The 17,996-nt window shown below is 45.4% G+C and overlaps 1 protein-coding gene across 1 annotated transcript in view; it reads right to left on the bottom strand.

The window, feature by feature from the left end:
* The window catches only part of LOC124047738 (netrin receptor DCC-like), a 434,005-nt gene that overhangs the window by 252,489 nt on the left and 163,520 nt on the right, over positions 1-17,996 (bottom strand). Inside the window, exon 2 of the mRNA XM_046368043.1 lies at positions 4,145-4,477. Coding sequence (XP_046223999.1) covers positions 4,145-4,477 — 333 coding nt within the window. The remainder of the gene's footprint in view (positions 1-4,144; positions 4,478-17,996) is intronic.

Here is a 17,996-nt window from a genome sequence, read left to right on the forward strand (position 1 = left end):
AAATCGGTCCATATATAGCCTAGATATCGATCTATGAAGACTGTGTGATAATCGGAAAAAAATAGCGTTTCATAACGTAACGTCATTTTTAAAAATTCAAAAAGTCGACGATAAACTTTCACAAAACACTTCGAAATACTTTTGTAATGCAACTTTAGGTATTAGTAAACGTTAATAAGCAATCAAATTAATCACGAGACGAAGTGTTTTCTATAAGGGTCCGTCTTGAAATACTGTCCGTGTATTTCTCAACCAAAATATCCGGTCGGAGACCTGAAGAAAAAGCCTGTCTCTTGTTCGTTTGACCAAGAAACAAACAATTAGCAAATGACAAGACTGTTGACATCGTGTGGAAGCTGTAGGTACTGCAACCTCAGCCATATTTAATGTCTTTCGCCCATAACAATGGGTTGAAGCGGCGGATGGATATATTTTTCCACTTTCAATGATCAGATTTTCCTGCACTTTTCAATGAAACGCACGTTCTGTTAAAGTCACAGCCGTGATTTAACCAGTTTTATAAACGTCTGAGTGTTTTCTATCCACACATACGAATCATATGCATATACTATATTCCTGGCATGAGTAGCAGGGCGCTGAAATGTTGCGCGATTTTTAACAGAATGTTCGAAAAAGTAGAGGGTCGACTGAAGAGGATAAACAAGGAAAACTTTTTTTTAACGTTAGGAAACATTTACATTTGTCACATCCCTACCGGACGGACGGACGGACAATCAGACAGACAGACAGACAGACAGACAGACAGACAGACAGACAGACAGACAGACAGACAGACAGACAGACAGACAGACAGACAGACAGACAGACAGACAGACAGACAGACAGACAGACAGACAGACAGACAGACAGACAGACAGACAGACAGACAGACACCATATTGAACTAAAAAAATGCTTATTGCAGAAAGACAAACGGACAGCAGACTATGGATTCTAGACAGCGATCCTTGTCTGCACCATATTGGATGAAAGAGTGCATGGTCATGATGCCGTTACTCCATGACAGCTGTTAGTCTGACTGGCACTTCCACCACGACCTGAGGGCTCCGTTTGGCTGGTGAACGCCACGCTCCGAATCATCCCCTTTAACAACAAGGCTGACGACAGCTGCCAACTGGCATCACTTTTAAAGACACCGATGTCACTTTTTCAGTTGATGCTCCGTCGTTAGCCTGCACAGGCTAGTGGCGGTTTCTATGGTTACAACAGGAGGGCAATATGTCCTAACGGTAAAGAACATGAAATGTCATTAAACTGTCAGAAGACATCCTGTATTAAATCGTGCTTCATGGATGGGTTTTATCACGGGGTGCCTATTTCACTGCATCAAGCCAAACTGTCTCTGGTAAGGATGAGTGCAGTCTAACCATGTCTTTGGGCTGACTGGGTCAAGAGCTACTTATCTCTCGGACTGGTCTGTCTGGTCTGACCCACTGGAGTGCTCTCTGTGTTCAGTCTCAAAGTTCTCCTTGTCTGTGCGCCTGTGTGTCTGTCTTGCTCGACAGAGTCCGTTATACAGAGTTACATTGAAAACCTGTCTGAAGTTTATCCAAACAGCTGTGGAGGAGGCAGAGGAGGAAGAGGAGGAGGTAGAGGAGGTAGAGGAGGAAGAGGAGGAGGATGTAGAAGAGGAAGAGGATGAGGTAGAGGAGGAAGAGGAGGAGGTAGAGAAGGAGGATGTAGAAGAGGAAGAGGATGAGGTAGAGGAGGAAGAGGAAGAGGAAGAGGAGGTAGAGGAGGAGGATGTAGTAGAGGAGGAGGTAGTAGAGGAGGAGGAAGTTGAAGAGGAGTTAGTAGAGGAGGTAGAGGAGGAGGTAGTAGAGGAGGAGGTAATAGAGGAGGAGGTAGAGGAGGAGGTAGTAGAGGAGGAGGTAGAGGAGGAGGTAGTAGAGGAGGAGGTAGTAGAGGAGGAGGAAGTTGAAGAGGAGGTAGTAGAGGAGGAGGTAGTGGAGGAGAAGGTAGAAGAGGAGGAGGTAATAGAGGAGGAGGTAATAGAGGAGGAGGTAGAGGAGGTAGTAGAGGAGGAGGTAGAGGAGGAGGTAGAGGAGGAGGTATAGGAGGTAGAGGAGGCGGTAGTAGAGGAGGAGGTAGTAGAGGAGGAGGTAGAGGAGGTAGTAGAGGAGGAGGTACAAGAGGAGGAGGTAGTAGAGGAGGAGGTAGAGGAGGAGGTAGAGGAGGAGGTAGAGGAGGTAGAGGAGGCGGTAGTAGAGGAGAAGGTTTGTAGAGGAGGTTGAGCAGGAGGAGCTAACACACCTAGGGAAGAGGAGACTGTTGTGTGACCCGCCAGCTAGATGTTAGCATCCTGCAGAGTTTGCAGAATGCAATTCTGACTTACTTATATCTCCTTATGCTTCTAATGGTTCTACAACAGCGGGGTTTTTACAGCTTGTTCCAACAGCACACTGTTCAGCCCTAATATGTTGGATAAATGGAAATGGGATGAGAGGAAATGAACTGAAACAGCAGAGTGTTGTTTCAGGGGCCTGTACAGGAGGCTATGTCATGTGTGACTGTACTCCTAGCAGGAGAGGAGTTAAGCACACAGGACAGACTCCTCAACCCTGCTGTAACTGTGTTCTCACGTGTCCGTTAGCAGACCTGACCAGTAACAACACATTATAGAAGCACAAGGGGAACTACAGTGACATGCCTTTGATAGTCAGACATTAAATCTGTCTGTATGCACCATACAGGCACTGAGCAAGACAACAACACAAAGGCTGGACACATCTGATTAACTGGCAGAGGCTCCTTGACCTCTGACCTATAATACAGGTTGTTGGAGGCTCTCTGACCTCTGACCTATAATACAGGTTGTTGGAGGCTCTCTGACCTCTGACCTATAATACAGGTTGTTGGAGGCTCTCTGACCTCTGACCTATAATACAGGTTGTTGGAGGCTCTCTGACCTCTGACCTATAATACAGGTTGTTGGAGGCTCTCTGACCTCTGACCTATAATACAGGTTGTTGGAGGCTCTCTGACCTCTGACCTATAATACAGGTTGTTGGAGGCTCTCTGACCTCTGACCTATAATACAGGTTGTTGGAGGCTCTCTGACCTCTGATACAGGTTGTTGGAGGCTCTCTGACCTCTGACCTATTACACAGTAAACAATAGAAGCGATAGAACCATCATGCTCCACTTATCATCTCCTTAAAGCCTCTCCTTAGTGATGATTCTTAGACTAAACAGATTAGACATAAAGCCTCTCCTTAGTGATGATTCTTAGACTAAACAGAGCTCTCTCCTGCTGCTCTCTCCTGCTGCCCTCCACTGCTCATCATTAGACTCTTAACTAAGCAGCTTAGCCTTGGCCCAGCGCCTCCAAACAGCCTCCTGCTACCTCAGGTCAAGAACTCCGCTCTCTGTTTCATGATAACCATGTCCCCCGCCTTGGAGGAGGAGAGAAGGAGGAGGAGGAGAGGAGGAGGAGGAGGAGGAGGAGGAGGAGGAGGAGGAGGAGGAGGAGGAGATGAGGAGGAGATGAGGAGGAGGAGAGGAGGAAGAGGAGGAGGAGATGAGGAGGAGATGAGGAGGAGGAGATGAGGAGGGGGAGAAGAGGAGGAGGAGGAGGAGATGGAGAGGAGTGGAGGAAGAGACCTACCGTCACCTCATCTGTGCCTGGATAAGGTGTGTGTGTGTGTGTCGTGTGTGCGTGCCTGCGTGGGTGTGTGTATCGGCGTAGCCTGCGTGGGTATCAGTGTATAATCTAGCTCCCCCTTAGCCTATTGGATAACATGGTCTCACTGCAGCTCAACGCTGCTCGGCTGGTCGGCAGTCGCTCACTGAGTCCTTCTCACTGCATTCAGTCAAAAACAAAATACTAAGTCAAAGTAGGTGGTGCCACCCCTCATAGCCTGGTTCCTCTCTAGGTTTCTTCCTAGGTTTTGGCCTTTCTAGGGAGTTTTTCCTAGCCACCGTGCTTCTACACCTGCATTGCTTGCTGTTTGGGGTTTTAGGCTGGGTTTCTGTATAGCACTTTGAGATATCAGCTGATGTAAGAAGGGCTTTATAAATACATTTGATTTGATTTTGATTTGATCTGCAAACTCAGGACTTGTAAGAGGAAATGACGTGTTAAATGTACAGGAAAGACACGTACAACAGTGAAGTGCTCTTACCAGAAACAGTCACTTGAGCCGTTCTGCTGACGATGGCCCCCACCCCATCCAGCCTGGCCAGACACTGGTAGAGCCCCTCGTCAGGTCGGTGGTGTCGTGAATGAACCACGTTCTGGACCACTAGAGACCCGTTAGGGAGCTGCTGTCTCCTCTCGTCCACCACGGCGCTGAGCAGCACCCCGTCCTTCTTCCAGACGATGATTGGAATACCCTGGTCTGACTGAGCCTCGCAGTCCAGCTGGAGAACACCGCCCCGTAATGTCACCGTGTCCTGAGGTTCCAGAACGAAGCTGAAGTCCACGAACACCTGGGACGATGAGGAGGACTGTGCACCTAGAGGGAACAGGAGATGGTTCACTCTCAGGGAATATTGTTACCTTACTTTGAAACCAAAGTATATGAACAGCGGAGCAGACTGAAGACGAGACGATATTCAGCAACTCTTGGTAGGACAATTACAGACCCTTAGCTTGTTTCAAAAATCAACGTTTATTTGTCAAATGCCTTTATCAGGGTCTCAGAGCATCTGAAGCCGCAGACCATCCTGACGGGTTCACACTACTTCTACAGTAGACTGTTCAGACGGATTAGCCTTTGTCCCTTAGTGAATACTGAACCTCAGGTTCATCATTAGCATGGCTGACCTGCATTCACAGGTCCTATCAGACATCTATCATACTAGCACCAATATATATTACAGACCCAATCAGATCTACCATGTGCCTTTTACTGAGGAGTGGCTTCTATCTGGCCACTACTATAAAGGCCTGATTTGGTGGAGTGCTGCAGAGATGGTTGTCCTTCTCCCATCTCTACAGAGAAACTCTGGAGCTCTGTCAGAGTGACCATCAGGTTCTTGGTCACCTCCCTGACCAAGACCCTTCTCCCCCGATATCTCAGTTTGGCCGGGTGGCCAGCTCTAGGAAGAGTCTTGGTGATTCGATTCCAAACTTTGGAGGCACCTGTGTTCTTGTGGACCTTCAATGGTGCAGAAATGTTTCGGCACCCTTCCCCAGATCTGTGCCTCAACACAATCATGTTTTGGAGCTCAACAGGCAATTCCTTTTGACCTCATGGCTTGGATTTTGCTCTGCCCTCATATAGACGATAAGACTATCAGAGTGTGCAAAGCTGTCATCAAGGCAAAGGGTGGATACTTTGAAAAATCAAACAATAGATTTAGATTTGTTTAACACTTTTTTGGTTACTACGTGATTCCATATGTGTTATTTCATAGTTTTGAGGTCTTCACTATTATTCTACAATGTATAAAATAGTAAAAATAAAGAAATCCCTGGAATGAGTAGGTGTGTCCAAACCTTTGACCAGTAGTGTATGTGAATAAACCCCTAACTGTTTAAAGCAGTCTGTATCTGTCATCATGGGGTATTGTGATGTCATTGTGGTGTATTGTGATGTAATTGTGGGGTGTTGTGATGTCATTATGGTGTATTGCGATGTCATTATGGTGTATTGTGATGTCATTATGTAGTATTGTGATGTCATTATGGGATATTGTGATGTCATTATGGGGTAGTGTGATGTCATTGTGGGGTATTGTGATGTCATTGTGTGGTATTGTGATGTCATTATGGGGTATTGTGATGTCATTGTGGGGTATTGTGATGTAATTATGGGGTATTGTGATGTCATTGTGGGGTATTGTGATGTCATTTGTGGGTATTGTGATGCCATTGTGGGGTATCGTGATGTCATTATGGGGTATTGTGATGTCATTGTGATGTCATTGTGATGTCATTGTGGGGTATTGTGTTGTCATTATGGGGTATTGTGATGTCATTGTGGGGTATTGTGATGTCATTATGGGGTATTGTGATGTCATTGTGGGGTATTGTGATGTCATTGTGGGGTATTGTGATGTCATTATGGGGTATTGTGATGTAATTGTGGGGTATTGTGATGTCATTATGGTGTATTGCGATGTCATTATGGTGTATTGTGATGTCATTATGTAGTATTGTGATGTCATTATGGGGTATTGTGATGTCATTATGGGGTATTGTGATGTCATTGTGGGGTATTGTGATGTCATTGTGGGGTATTGTGATGTCATTATGGGGTAGTGTGATGTCATTGTGGGGTATTGTGATGTCATTATGGGGTATTGTGATGTCATTATGGGGTATTGTGATGTCATTGTGGGGTATTGTGATGTCATTATGGGGTATTGTGATGTAATTATGGGGTATTGTGATGTCATTGTGGGGTATTGTGATGTAATTTGGGGGTATTGTGATGTCATTGTGGGGCATCGTGATGTCATTGTGGGGTATCGTGATGTCATTATGGGGTATTGTGATGTCATTGTGGGGTATTGTGTTGTCATTATGGGGTATAGTGTGTAGACTGACGAGGAAAAACATGTATTTAATACATTTTAGAATAAGGCCGTAACGTAACTTTACAAATGCCTGTACAGTCCTACTGCTACCCATACAGAACTAGCTTGTAGTAAATAGAGATACATAGATAACTATCTCCTGCCCACTGCATGATCAATGTGTATTTAGAACTACATCCTTCTTACTGCATGATCAGTGTATATAGAACTATCTCCTGCTCATTGAGTATTTAGAACTATCTCCTAATCATTGAGTATTTAGAACTATCTCCTAATCATTGAGTATTTAGAACTATCTCCTAATCATTGAGTATTTAGAACTGATTTAGAACATTCTCATTGTGTATTTAGAACTATCTCCTAATCATTGTGTATTTATAACTATCTCCTAATCATTGTGTATTTAGAACTATCTCCTAATCATTGAGTATTTAGAACTGTCTCCTAATCATTGAGTATTTACAGTATTCTTTGTGTAATTATTTCTCTATGTTTATCTGTGCTATCTCCTAATTATTGTTGTTGGGCAGGGCCCTAATCATTGTGTATTTAGAACTATCTAATGTTTCACTATCTTAATCTACACCTGTTGTTTTCAGAAGTGACCTAATTAACATTTTGATTTGCTGCATACCACAGCTTCACTAGCGTGTCTGTCTTGTCTTCTCCCAATCAGACCTTGAACTATGTCCAGACAGTTACTATTTACCCGCTGAGGATACTTTAAACTTCCAACTATAATCATTGTGTATTTAGAACTATCTCCAATGAAACAACTCGTCCTGAATCAACAGAGATATCGAAGTAAAAACTGTTTTTTTGTATTTAGAACTATCGCTAATCAGGAACTATAACGTTTAAGAGCTGGCTATCGGCCTAATATTTATTTAACTTTCTGCAGTCAAACATCTTTATTTCGTGACCGTGAAATCTAGCCTATATCCCAACATATCTCATTAAAATGTGTTCATGTGGGTGAGAGGAATATGTAATCATTGAAAAGCTTCACTGTTCTGATTTAAAAAAATTTAGAACTGTCTCCTAAAAATTGAGAGACTATCTCCTAATCTTGTGTATTTAGAACTATCTAATCATTGAGATTTAGAATATCGGTGCCTGTGGCTAAATGACTTGGATATGATATTAATTGTGTATTTAGAACTATCTTCCAATTATTGGTGAGTCTGAGCGGTAAAAGACTAGGATATGACTGTGGGGTGTGTGTATTTAGATATCTCTGCATTGGTTGAACTTGAAGGTTTTCTATGTGGTTTGTGTTTTTTTCAGCTGTGTGTTCTCTGTTCTGTGTGTTCTCTGTTCCACACAGAGTCATACATATTTATAACAGTGTCTTGTGGCTGTACAAGGGGGGGTTGGTGGTTATGTTGGCTCACGTTGTTACTTTACGACCACCCTGTCAGCATTACAAAAGAGGATACATTTTTCAATCAAAAGCATTAACGTTAGAGTGTCACCTTTTCATGTTTCCTCTTCCTCTGTAGAACAGGGATCTCTCTCTCTCTCAAGGGGGTTGGTGGTTATGTTGGCTCACTTGTTACTTTCTTACAAAAGAGGATACATTTTTCAATCTCATTAACTTAGAGTGTCACCTTTTCATGTTTCTCTTCCTCTGTAGAACTCTCTCTCTCTCTCTCTCTCTCTCTCTCTCTCTCTCTCTCTCTCTCTCTCTCTCTCTCTCTCTCTCTCTCTCTCTCTCTCTCTCCTAATCTCTCTCTCTCTCTCTCTCTCTCTCTCTCTCTCTCTCTCTCTCTCTCTCTCTCTCTCTCTCTCTCTCTCTCCGAGGGGATGAGAGGGGACGCTATCCTCTCTGCATAGTGCTGAATGATTCAAATGCTAATGTGAATACTACATGCAGAATTCCCAGCCTATGTCCCAAATGTCGTACACTACTTCAACCCTATTCCCTATGTAGTACACTACTTCCACCCTATTCCCTATGTAGAGCACTACTTCCACCCTATTCCCTATGTAGAGCACTACTTCCACCCTATTCCCTATGTAGAGCACTACTTCCAGCCTATTCCCTTCCAGAATACTACATGCAGAATTCTCAGCCTATGTCCCAAATGTCGTACACTACTTCAACCCTATTCCCTATGTAGTACACTACTTCCACCCTATTCCCTATGTAGTACACTACTTCCACCCTATTCCCCTATGTAGTACACTACTTCCAGCCTATTCCCTATGTAGAGCACTACTTCCACCCTATTCCCTATGTAGAGCACTACTTCCACCCTATTCCCTATGTAGTACACTACTTCCACCCTATTCCCTATGTAGTACATTACTCCCTACCTATTCCCCATGTAGTACACTACTTCCACCCTATTCCCTATGTAGTACACTACTTCCAGCATATTCCCTATGTAGAGCACTACTTCCACCCTATTCCCTATGTAGAGCACTACTTCCACCCTATTCCCTATGTAGTACACTACTTCCAGCCTATTCCCTATGTAGAGCACTACTTCCACCCTATTCCCTATGTAGTACACTACTTCCAGCCTATTCATTACATTTTACATTTACATTTAAGTCATTTAGCAGACGCTCTTATCCAGAGCGACTTACAAATTGGTGCATTCACCTATTCCCTATGTAGAGCACTACTTCCACCCTATTCCCTATGTAGTACACTACTTCCAGCCTATTCCCTATGTAGAGCACTACTTCCACCCTATTCCCTATGTAGAGCACTACTTCCACCCTATTCCCTATGTAGTACACTACTTCCACCCTATTCCCTATGTAGTACACTACTCCCTACCTATTCCCCATGTAGTACACTACTTCCACCCTATTCCCTATGTAGTACACTACTTCCAGCATATTCCCTATGTAGAGCACTACTTCCACCCTATTCCCTATGTAGAGCACTACTTCCACCCTATTCCCTATGTAGAGCACTACTTCCACCCTATTCCCTATGTAGTACACTACTTCCTACCTATTCCCTATGTAGAGCACTACTTCCACCCTATTCCCTATGTAGAGCACTACTTCCTACCTATTCCTTATGTAGAGCACTACTCCCACCCTATCCCCCACGTAGGGCACTACTTCTTGCTCTATATGCACTGGCTGTGAGGAGGAATACTTTATCACTGATAACAGTCTAACAACAGGCCATGTTGCTACATGATAATAGTCTAACAACAGGTTGTGTTGCTATATGATAAGAGTCTAACAGCAGGTCGTGTTGCTATATGATAAGAGTCTAACAGCAGGTTGTGTTGCTACATGATAAGAGTCTAACAGCAGGTCATGTTGCTATATGATAAGAGTCTAACAGCAGGTCATGTTGCTATATGATAAGAGTCTAACAGCAGGTTATGTTGCTACATGATAAGAGTCTAACAGCAGGTCATGTTGCTACATGATAATAGTCTAACAGCAGGTCGTGTTGCTACATGATAAGAGTCTAACAACAGGTTGTGTTGCTACATGATAAGAGTCTAACAGCAGGTCGTGTTGCTACATGATAACAGTCTAACAACAGGCCATGTTGCTACATTTTTTTGTTGCCATGTATTCTATGAGAGTTTCAACAAAGACCGCGGTGCCTCTCCCAAACTCTCCCCTGGTCGTCTTCTTCTGACAGAAACATTACAGATGAAACAAAGGGGGGGGGGGTCTGACAGATTTAACAAAGAGGGAAGATAGAGAAACTAAGAGAGGGAAGGGCAGAGGACAGGAGGAACAGAGAAACTAAGAGAGGGAAGGGCAGAGGACAGGAGGAACAGAGAAACTAAGAGAGGGAAGGGCAGAGGACAGGAGGAACAGAGAAACTAAGAGAGGGAAGGGCAGAGGACAGGAGGAACAGAGAAACTAAGAGAGGGAAGGGCAGAGGACAGGAGGAACAGAGAAACTAAGAGAGGGAAGGGCAGAGGACAGGAGGAACAGAGAAACTAAGAGAGGGAAGGGCAGAGGACAGGAGGAACAGAGAAACTAAGAGAGGGAAGCACAGAGGACAGGAGGAACAGAGAGACTAAGAGAGGGAAGGGCAAAGGACAGGAGGAACAGAGAGAGAGGGAAGGACAGAGGACAGGAGGAACAGAGAAACTAAGAGAGGGAAGGACAGAGGACAGGAGGAACAGAGAGACTAACAGAGGGAAGGGCAAAGGACAGGAGGAACAGAGAAACTAACAGAGGGAAGGGCAGAGGACAGGAGGAACAGAGAAACTAAGAGAGGGAAGGACAGAGGACAGGAGGAACAGAGAAACAAGAGAGGGAAGGGAACAGAGGACAGGAGGAACAGAGAAGGAGGAACAGAGAAAAGAGGGAAGGGCAGAGGACAGGAGGAACAGAGAAACTAAGAGAGGGAAGGGCAAAGGACAGGAGGAACAGAGAAACTAAGAGAGGGAAGGGCAGAGGACAGGAGGAACAGAGAAACTAAGAGAGGGAAGGGCAGAGGACAGGAGGAACAGAGAGAGAGAGGGAGAGGGAAGGACAGAGGACAGCAGGAACAGAGAGACTAAGAGAGGGAAGGGCAGAGGACAGCAGGAACAGAGAAACTAAGAGAGGGAAGGGCAGAGGACAGGAGGAACAGAGAGACTAACAGAGGGAAGCACAGAGGACAGGAGGAACAGAGAGAGAGAGGGAGAGGGAAGGACAGAGGACAGCAGGAACAGAGAGACTAACAGAGGGAAGCACAGAGGACAGGAGGAACAGAGAGAGAGGGAGAGGGAAGGACAGAGGACAGGAGGAACAGAGAAACTAAGAGAGGGAAGGGCAGAGGACAGGAGGAACAGAGAAACTAAGAGAGGGAAGGGCAGAGGACAGGAGGAACAGAGAAACTAAGAGAGGGAAGGGCAGAGGACAGGAGGAACAGAGAAACTAAGAGAGGGAATGGCAAAGGACAGGAGGAACAGAGAAACTAACAGAGGGGAAGGGCAGAGGATGAGAGAGAGAGAGACACAAGAGAGAACTAGAGAGAGAGGGCAGAGAGGAGGAACAGAGAACTAAGAGAGGGAAGGGCAGAGGACAGGAGGAACAGAGAAACTAAGAGAAGGGCAGAGGACAGGAGGAACAGAGAAACTAAGAGAGAAGGGCAGAGGAGAGGAACAGAGAAACTAAGAGAGGGAAGAAAGAGAGGACAGAGGAACAGAGAAACTAAGAGAGGGAAGGGCAGAGGACAGGAGAACAGAGAAACTAAGAGAGAGCAAGAGGACAGGAGGAACAGAGAAACTAAGAGAGGGAAGGGCAGAGGACAGGAGGAACAGAGAAACTAAGAGAGGGAAGGGCAGAGGACAGGAGGAACAGAGAAACTAAGAGAGGGAAGGGCAGAGGACAGGAGGAACAGAGAAACTAAGAGAGGGAAGGGCAGAGGACAGGAGGAACAGAGAAACTAAGAGAGGGAAGGGCAGAGGACAGGAGGAACAGAGAAACTAAGAGAGGGAAGAGCAGAGGACAGGAGAAAAGAGGTTGAGAGAGAGAGGGAGGAGGAGAGGAGAGAGACAGAGAAGAGAGAGAGAAAGAGAGACAGAGAAGAGAGAGAGAACAGAGAGAGAGAGAAAGGGCAGAGACAGAGAACAGAGAGAGAGAGAGAGAGGACAGGAGAACAGAGAGACTAGAGAGGGAAGAGAGAGAGAGAGAGAAAGAGAGAGAGAGAGAGAGAACAGAGAAACTAAGAGAGAGAGAGAGAGAGACAGAGACAGAGACAGAGACAGAGAGGAGAGAGAGAAAGACGAGAGAGCAGAGAGAGAGAGAGAGAGAGAGAGAGAGAGAGAGAGAGAGAGAGAGAGAGAGAGAGAGAGAGAGAGAGAGAGAGAGAGAGAGAGAGAGAGAGAGAGAGAGAGAGAGAGAGAGAGAGAGAAAGAGAGAGAGAGAGAGAGAGAGAGAGAGACAGAGAAGAAAGAGAGAAAGAGAGACAGATACAGAGAAGAGAGAGAGACAGAGAAGAGAGAGAGATAGAAGACACGGATTAAATAGGGCAGACAGAAGAGGGGCTGCATACTAAACGACAGCCCCCCAGACAGCCACAGAAGAAAGCCTTTCAGTAACTAGAGCTGCGTCAAACATGAGGAAATGAGCAGGCCCAGCTCCGGCCGAGAACGTGTTCCATCTTGCGTGACCGTGCCCAGGCACTACAGCGTGACGGTGCCCAGGCACTACAGCGTGACGGTGCCCAGGCACTACAGCGTGACGGTGCCCAGGCACTACAGCGTGACGGTGCCCAGGCACTACAGCGTGACGGTGCCCAGGCACTACAGCGTGACCGACTGCTGTGGCAGGCTGACCTGCCCCTTCCTGCTCATCCTACATCTATCTCCATACAGGGACAAAGCCTGGGAATATATATCGCCTACTGAAACAGTTTTTAACGGTCTGCTTTTCGAACGCAACCCAGGTCACTGTGAGGTTGACACCAGGAGGTACTGTAGTAACACACAGCCAGACTCTACTGTAGTAACACACAGCCAGACTCTACTGTAGTAACACACAGCCAGACTCTACTGTAGTAACACACAGCCAGACTCTACTGTAGTAACACACAGCCAGACTCTACTGTAGTAACACAGCCAGACTCTACTGTAGTAACACAGCCAGCCTCTACTGTAGTAACACAGCCAGACTCTACTGTAGTAACACACAGCCAGACTCTACTGTAGTAACACACAGCCAGACTCTACTGTAGTAACACACAGCCAGACTCTACTGTAGTAACACACAGCCAGACTCTACTGTAGTAACACACAGCCAGACTCTACTGTAGTAACACACAACCAGACTCTACTGTAGTAACACACAACCAGACTCTACTGTAGTAACACACAACCAGACTCTACTGTAGTAACACACAGCCAGACTCTACTGTAGTAACACACAGCCAGACTCTACTGTAGTAACACACAGCCAGACTCTACTGTAGTAACACACAGCATCGACATTCTAGTTGAGACAGTAGGCTAAAGGCTGACTTAATGCATCGACATTCTATTTAAGACAGTAGGCTACAGGCTTGCTATTTCTAGGCTACATTCTGGTAAAAAGTACTTCGGTAACAGAACTTGAGGTAACAGTACGTGAGGTAACAGAACTTGAGGAAACAGAACTTGAGGTAACAGAACCTGAGGTAACAGAACCTGAGGTAACAGAACCTGAGGTAACAGAACTTGAGGAAACAGAACTTGAGGTAACAGAACCTGAGGTAACAGAACCTGAGGTAACAGAACTTGAGGTAACAGAACCTGAGGTAACAGAACCTGAGGAAACAGAACTTGAGGTAACAGAACCTGAGGTAACAGAACTTGAGGTAACAGAACCTGAGGTAACAGAACCTGAGGAAACAGAACTTGAGGTAACAGAACCTGAGGTAACAGAACTTGAGGAAACAGAACTTGAGGTGGTGCTCTTTCTTAAACATTACACTTCATCCCAAATGACACTGTTTAGGCAAGAAGGTAAAATAAAGCCCTTCCTTCTGGTTATAAATATTCATAGTTCAATAAAAAGCAACACCACAGACCCAAAATACACCTTTGTAAAACACCTCGAGCAAAACAGCATAGATGTGAGAATTCCTTTGAACCAACCTGCTGTGCATATTAACACCTTTATGAAATATTCTGGAATCTTCTGGAATCACATCTGGTATTTATTATTATAAGTTCTTTGATCAAAAAGCATTTAAAGAGATACTATAGGATTATGGCAATTAAGGCCATTCATCAACTAGCATGCTAGCAGATACCCATAGACTTCCAGTCACTGTGCTAACGCTAGTTAGCATTGGCTCCCGAAACTACCTCAAACTTCCTTCATACTGGACACAGAAACATCTGACTCTGGGGAAGTAGATCAAATCACAAATTGCCGATAGCCCGACGTATCCCTTTAATAAACCTGGGTTCAAGTGCTTTTTTCAGAATCATTATCAAATGATTTATTTGTGCCTTGATGGACCTTGTCTGGTAAAATGGAATCACAACTCAAACCCTGTCCATCTGGCACAATGGAATCACGACTCAAACCCTGTCCATCTGGCACAATGGAATCACGACTCAAACCCTGTCCATCTGGCACAATGGAATCACGACTCAAACCCTGTCCATCTGGCACCACAACTCCAACCCTGTCCATCTGGCACAATGGAATCACGACTCAAACCCTGTCCATCTGGTACAATGGAATCACGACTCAAACCCTGTACATCTGGCACCTTGTCTGGTACAATGGAATCACGACTCAAACCCTGTCCATCTGGCACCTTGTCTGGTACAATGGAATCACGACTCAAACCCTGTCCATCTGGCACAATGGAATCACGACTCAAACCCTGTCCATCTGGCACCACAACTCCAACCCTGTCCATCTGGCACCTTGTCCATCTGGTGCTAAAGCAAACACTCAAAAAAACATCTGAACGATATCAAATAGTATTTGAACCCAGGTCTGAAAAGTGTCTCTCTGACCCTGGCTCTGTCCTGTGAATGAGCTGGTGGGTGTCCCATATGATAACCTGTTCCCTATGTAGTGCACTTTTGACCAGGGCCCTTATGGAGTTCCATAGGCCCGTGGTCAAAAGTAGTGCACTGTATAGGAAATAGGGTGCCATAGGGCTATGGTCTAAAGTAGTGCACTATATAGGGAATAGAGTGCCATTTTGGACACAATCGTGGTCTGCAGTGTTGTTCTTTGTGCCTCTATCTGCAGTATTGAGATAGGATCTGCGTGCTGCTTATCTCTTCAGTCCCATCCCATCTGGGCCCATGGGTAAAACCTCTAGCCACTCTTATCGATCCTCCTTCACCACCTTCAGTCTGCCCTTCCCTCACTTCTAACATTATCGTGACATCTTCATCTCCTGCCCGAAATCAGACTTTATCCACCCATTCATTCATCCACCCATTCATCCATCTATCCACCCATTCATCCATGCACCCATTCATCCATCCATCCACCCATTCATCCACCCATTCATCCATCTACCCATCCATTCATCCATCCATCCACCCAGTCATCCATTCATTCACCCATTCATCCATTCATCCATCCACCCATTCATCCATCCACCCATTCATCCATCCACCCATTCATGGTGGATCAGCATGGTGGTGGTAGTGTGATGGTTTGGGGTCAGCATGGTGGTGGTAGTGTGATGGTTTGGGGTCAGCATGGTGGTGGTAGTGTGATGGTTTGGGGTCAGCATGGTGGTGGTAGTGTGATGGTTTGGGGTCAGCATGGTGGTGGTAGTGTGATGGTTTGGGGTCAGCATGGTGGTGGTAGTGTTTTGGATGGTTTGGGGTTTGGGGTCAGCATGGTGGTGGTAGTGTGATGGTTTGGGGTCAGCATGGTGATGGTAGTGTGATGGTTTGGGGTCCAGCATGGTGGTGGTGGTAGTGTGATGGTTTGGGGTCCAGCATGGTGGTGGTGGTAGTGTGATGGTTTGGGGTCAGCATGGTGGTGGTAGTGTGATGGTTTGGGGTCAGCATGGTGATGGTAGTGTGATGGTTTGGGGTCAGCATGGTGGTGGTGGTAGTGTGATGGTTTGGGGTCAGCATGGTGGTGGTAGTGTGATGGTTTGGGGTCAGCATGGTGGTGGTAGTGTGTTGGTTTGGGGTCAGCATGGTGGTGGTAGTGTGATGGTTTGGGGTCAGCGTGGTGGTGGTAGTGTGATGGTTTGGGGTCAGCATGGTGGTGGTAGTGTGATGGTTTGGGGTCAGCATGGTGGTGGTGGTAGTGTGATGGTTTGGGGTCAGCATGGTGGTGGTGGTAGTGTGATGGTTTGGGGTCAGCATGGTGATGGTAGTGTGATGGTTTGGGGTCAGCATGGTGGTGGTGGTAGTGTGATGGTTTGGGGTCAGCATGGTGGTGGTAGTGTGATGGTTTGGAGAGGCTTTGCTGCCTCAGGACCTGGATGACTTAATAGAAGGAACCATGAATTCTGCTCTGTATCAGATAGTTATACAGGAGAATGTCAGGCCATCTTTCAGCTGAAGCGCAGCTGGGTCAAGCAGCAAGACAATTTTCCAAAACACACAATCAAGTCTACACGAAAATGGCTAAAAAGCAACAGATTTGAAGTTTTGGAACGGCCTAGTCTAGACCTAATCCCAATTGAGATGTTGTGGCAGGACTTGAAACGAGCAGTTCATGCTTGAAAACCCACTAATGTCGTTGATGTACAGCAGTTCTGCATAGAAGAGTGAGACAAATTTCTTCCACAACGACGTAAGAGACTGATCAACAACTACAGGAAGTATTTGGTTGGACTCATTGCAGCTAAATATGGACTGATCAACTACAGGAAGTGTTTGGTTGGAGTCTTTGCAGCTAAAGGTGGACTGATCAACAACTACAGGAAGTGTTTGGTTGGAGTCTGTGCAGCTAAAGGTGGACTGATCAACAACTACAGGAAGTGTTTGGTTGGAGTCTGTGCAGCTAAAGGTGGACTGATCAACAACTACAGGAAGTGTTTGGTTGGAGTCTTTGCAGCTAAAGGTGGACTGATCAACAACTACAGGAAGTGTTTGGTTGGAGTCTTTGCAGCTAAAGGTGGACTGATCAACAACTACAGGAAGTGTTTGGTTGGAGTCTTTGTCGTTAAAGGTGGGCTGATCAACAACTACAGGAAGTGGTTGGTTGGAGTCACTGCAGTTAAAGGTGGACTGATCAACAACTACAGGAAGTGGTTGGTTGGAGTCACTGCAGTTAAAGGTGGACTGATCAACAACTACAGGAAGTGGTTGGTTGGAGTCGTTGCAGCTACAGGTGGACTGATAAACTACAGCAAGTGATTGGTTGGAGTCTTTGCAGCTAAAGGTGGACTGATAAACTACAGGAAGGGTTTGGTTTGAGTCACTGCAGTTAAAGATGAACTGATAAACTACAGGAAGTGATTGGTTGGAGTCTTTGCAGCTAAAGGTGGACTGATAAACTACAGGAAGTGATTGGTTGGAGTCTTTGCAGCTAAAGGTGGACTGATAAACTACAGGAAGTGATTGCTTGGAGTCTTTGCAGCTAAAGGTGGACTGATAATCTACAGGAAGTGTTTGGTTGGAGTCTTTGCAGCTAAAGGTGGACTGATAAACTACAGGAAGGGTTTGATTTGAATCACTGCAGTTAAAGGTGGACTGATAAACTACAGGAAGGGTTTGATTTGAATCACTGCAGTTAAAGGTGGACTGATAAACTACAGGAAGGGTTTGATTTGAATCACTGCAGTTAAAGGTGGACTGATAAACTACAGGAAGGGTTTGATTTGAATCACTGCAGTTAAAGGTGGCACAAACAGTTATTGAGTGTAACGGGGGCAATTACTTGTCCACACAGGGTCAGTGGGTGTTGTCATAAATGTGTTTATGAAATTAACTATGTCATTGCTGTGTTATTTGTTCACTGAGATTTCCTTTATCTAATATGAGGTTTTGTTTGAAGATCTGCTAACATTCAGTGTTAAAAATATAATTTTTTTACGGCACTGTATAAATATAAATATATATTGTTTAACGTCAACATTGAGTA

The sequence above is a fragment of the Oncorhynchus gorbuscha genome, linkage group LG11 (assembly GCF_021184085.1).
Source record: "Oncorhynchus gorbuscha isolate QuinsamMale2020 ecotype Even-year linkage group LG11, OgorEven_v1.0, whole genome shotgun sequence".
Lineage (NCBI taxonomy): Eukaryota > Metazoa > Chordata > Actinopteri > Salmoniformes > Salmonidae > Oncorhynchus > Oncorhynchus gorbuscha.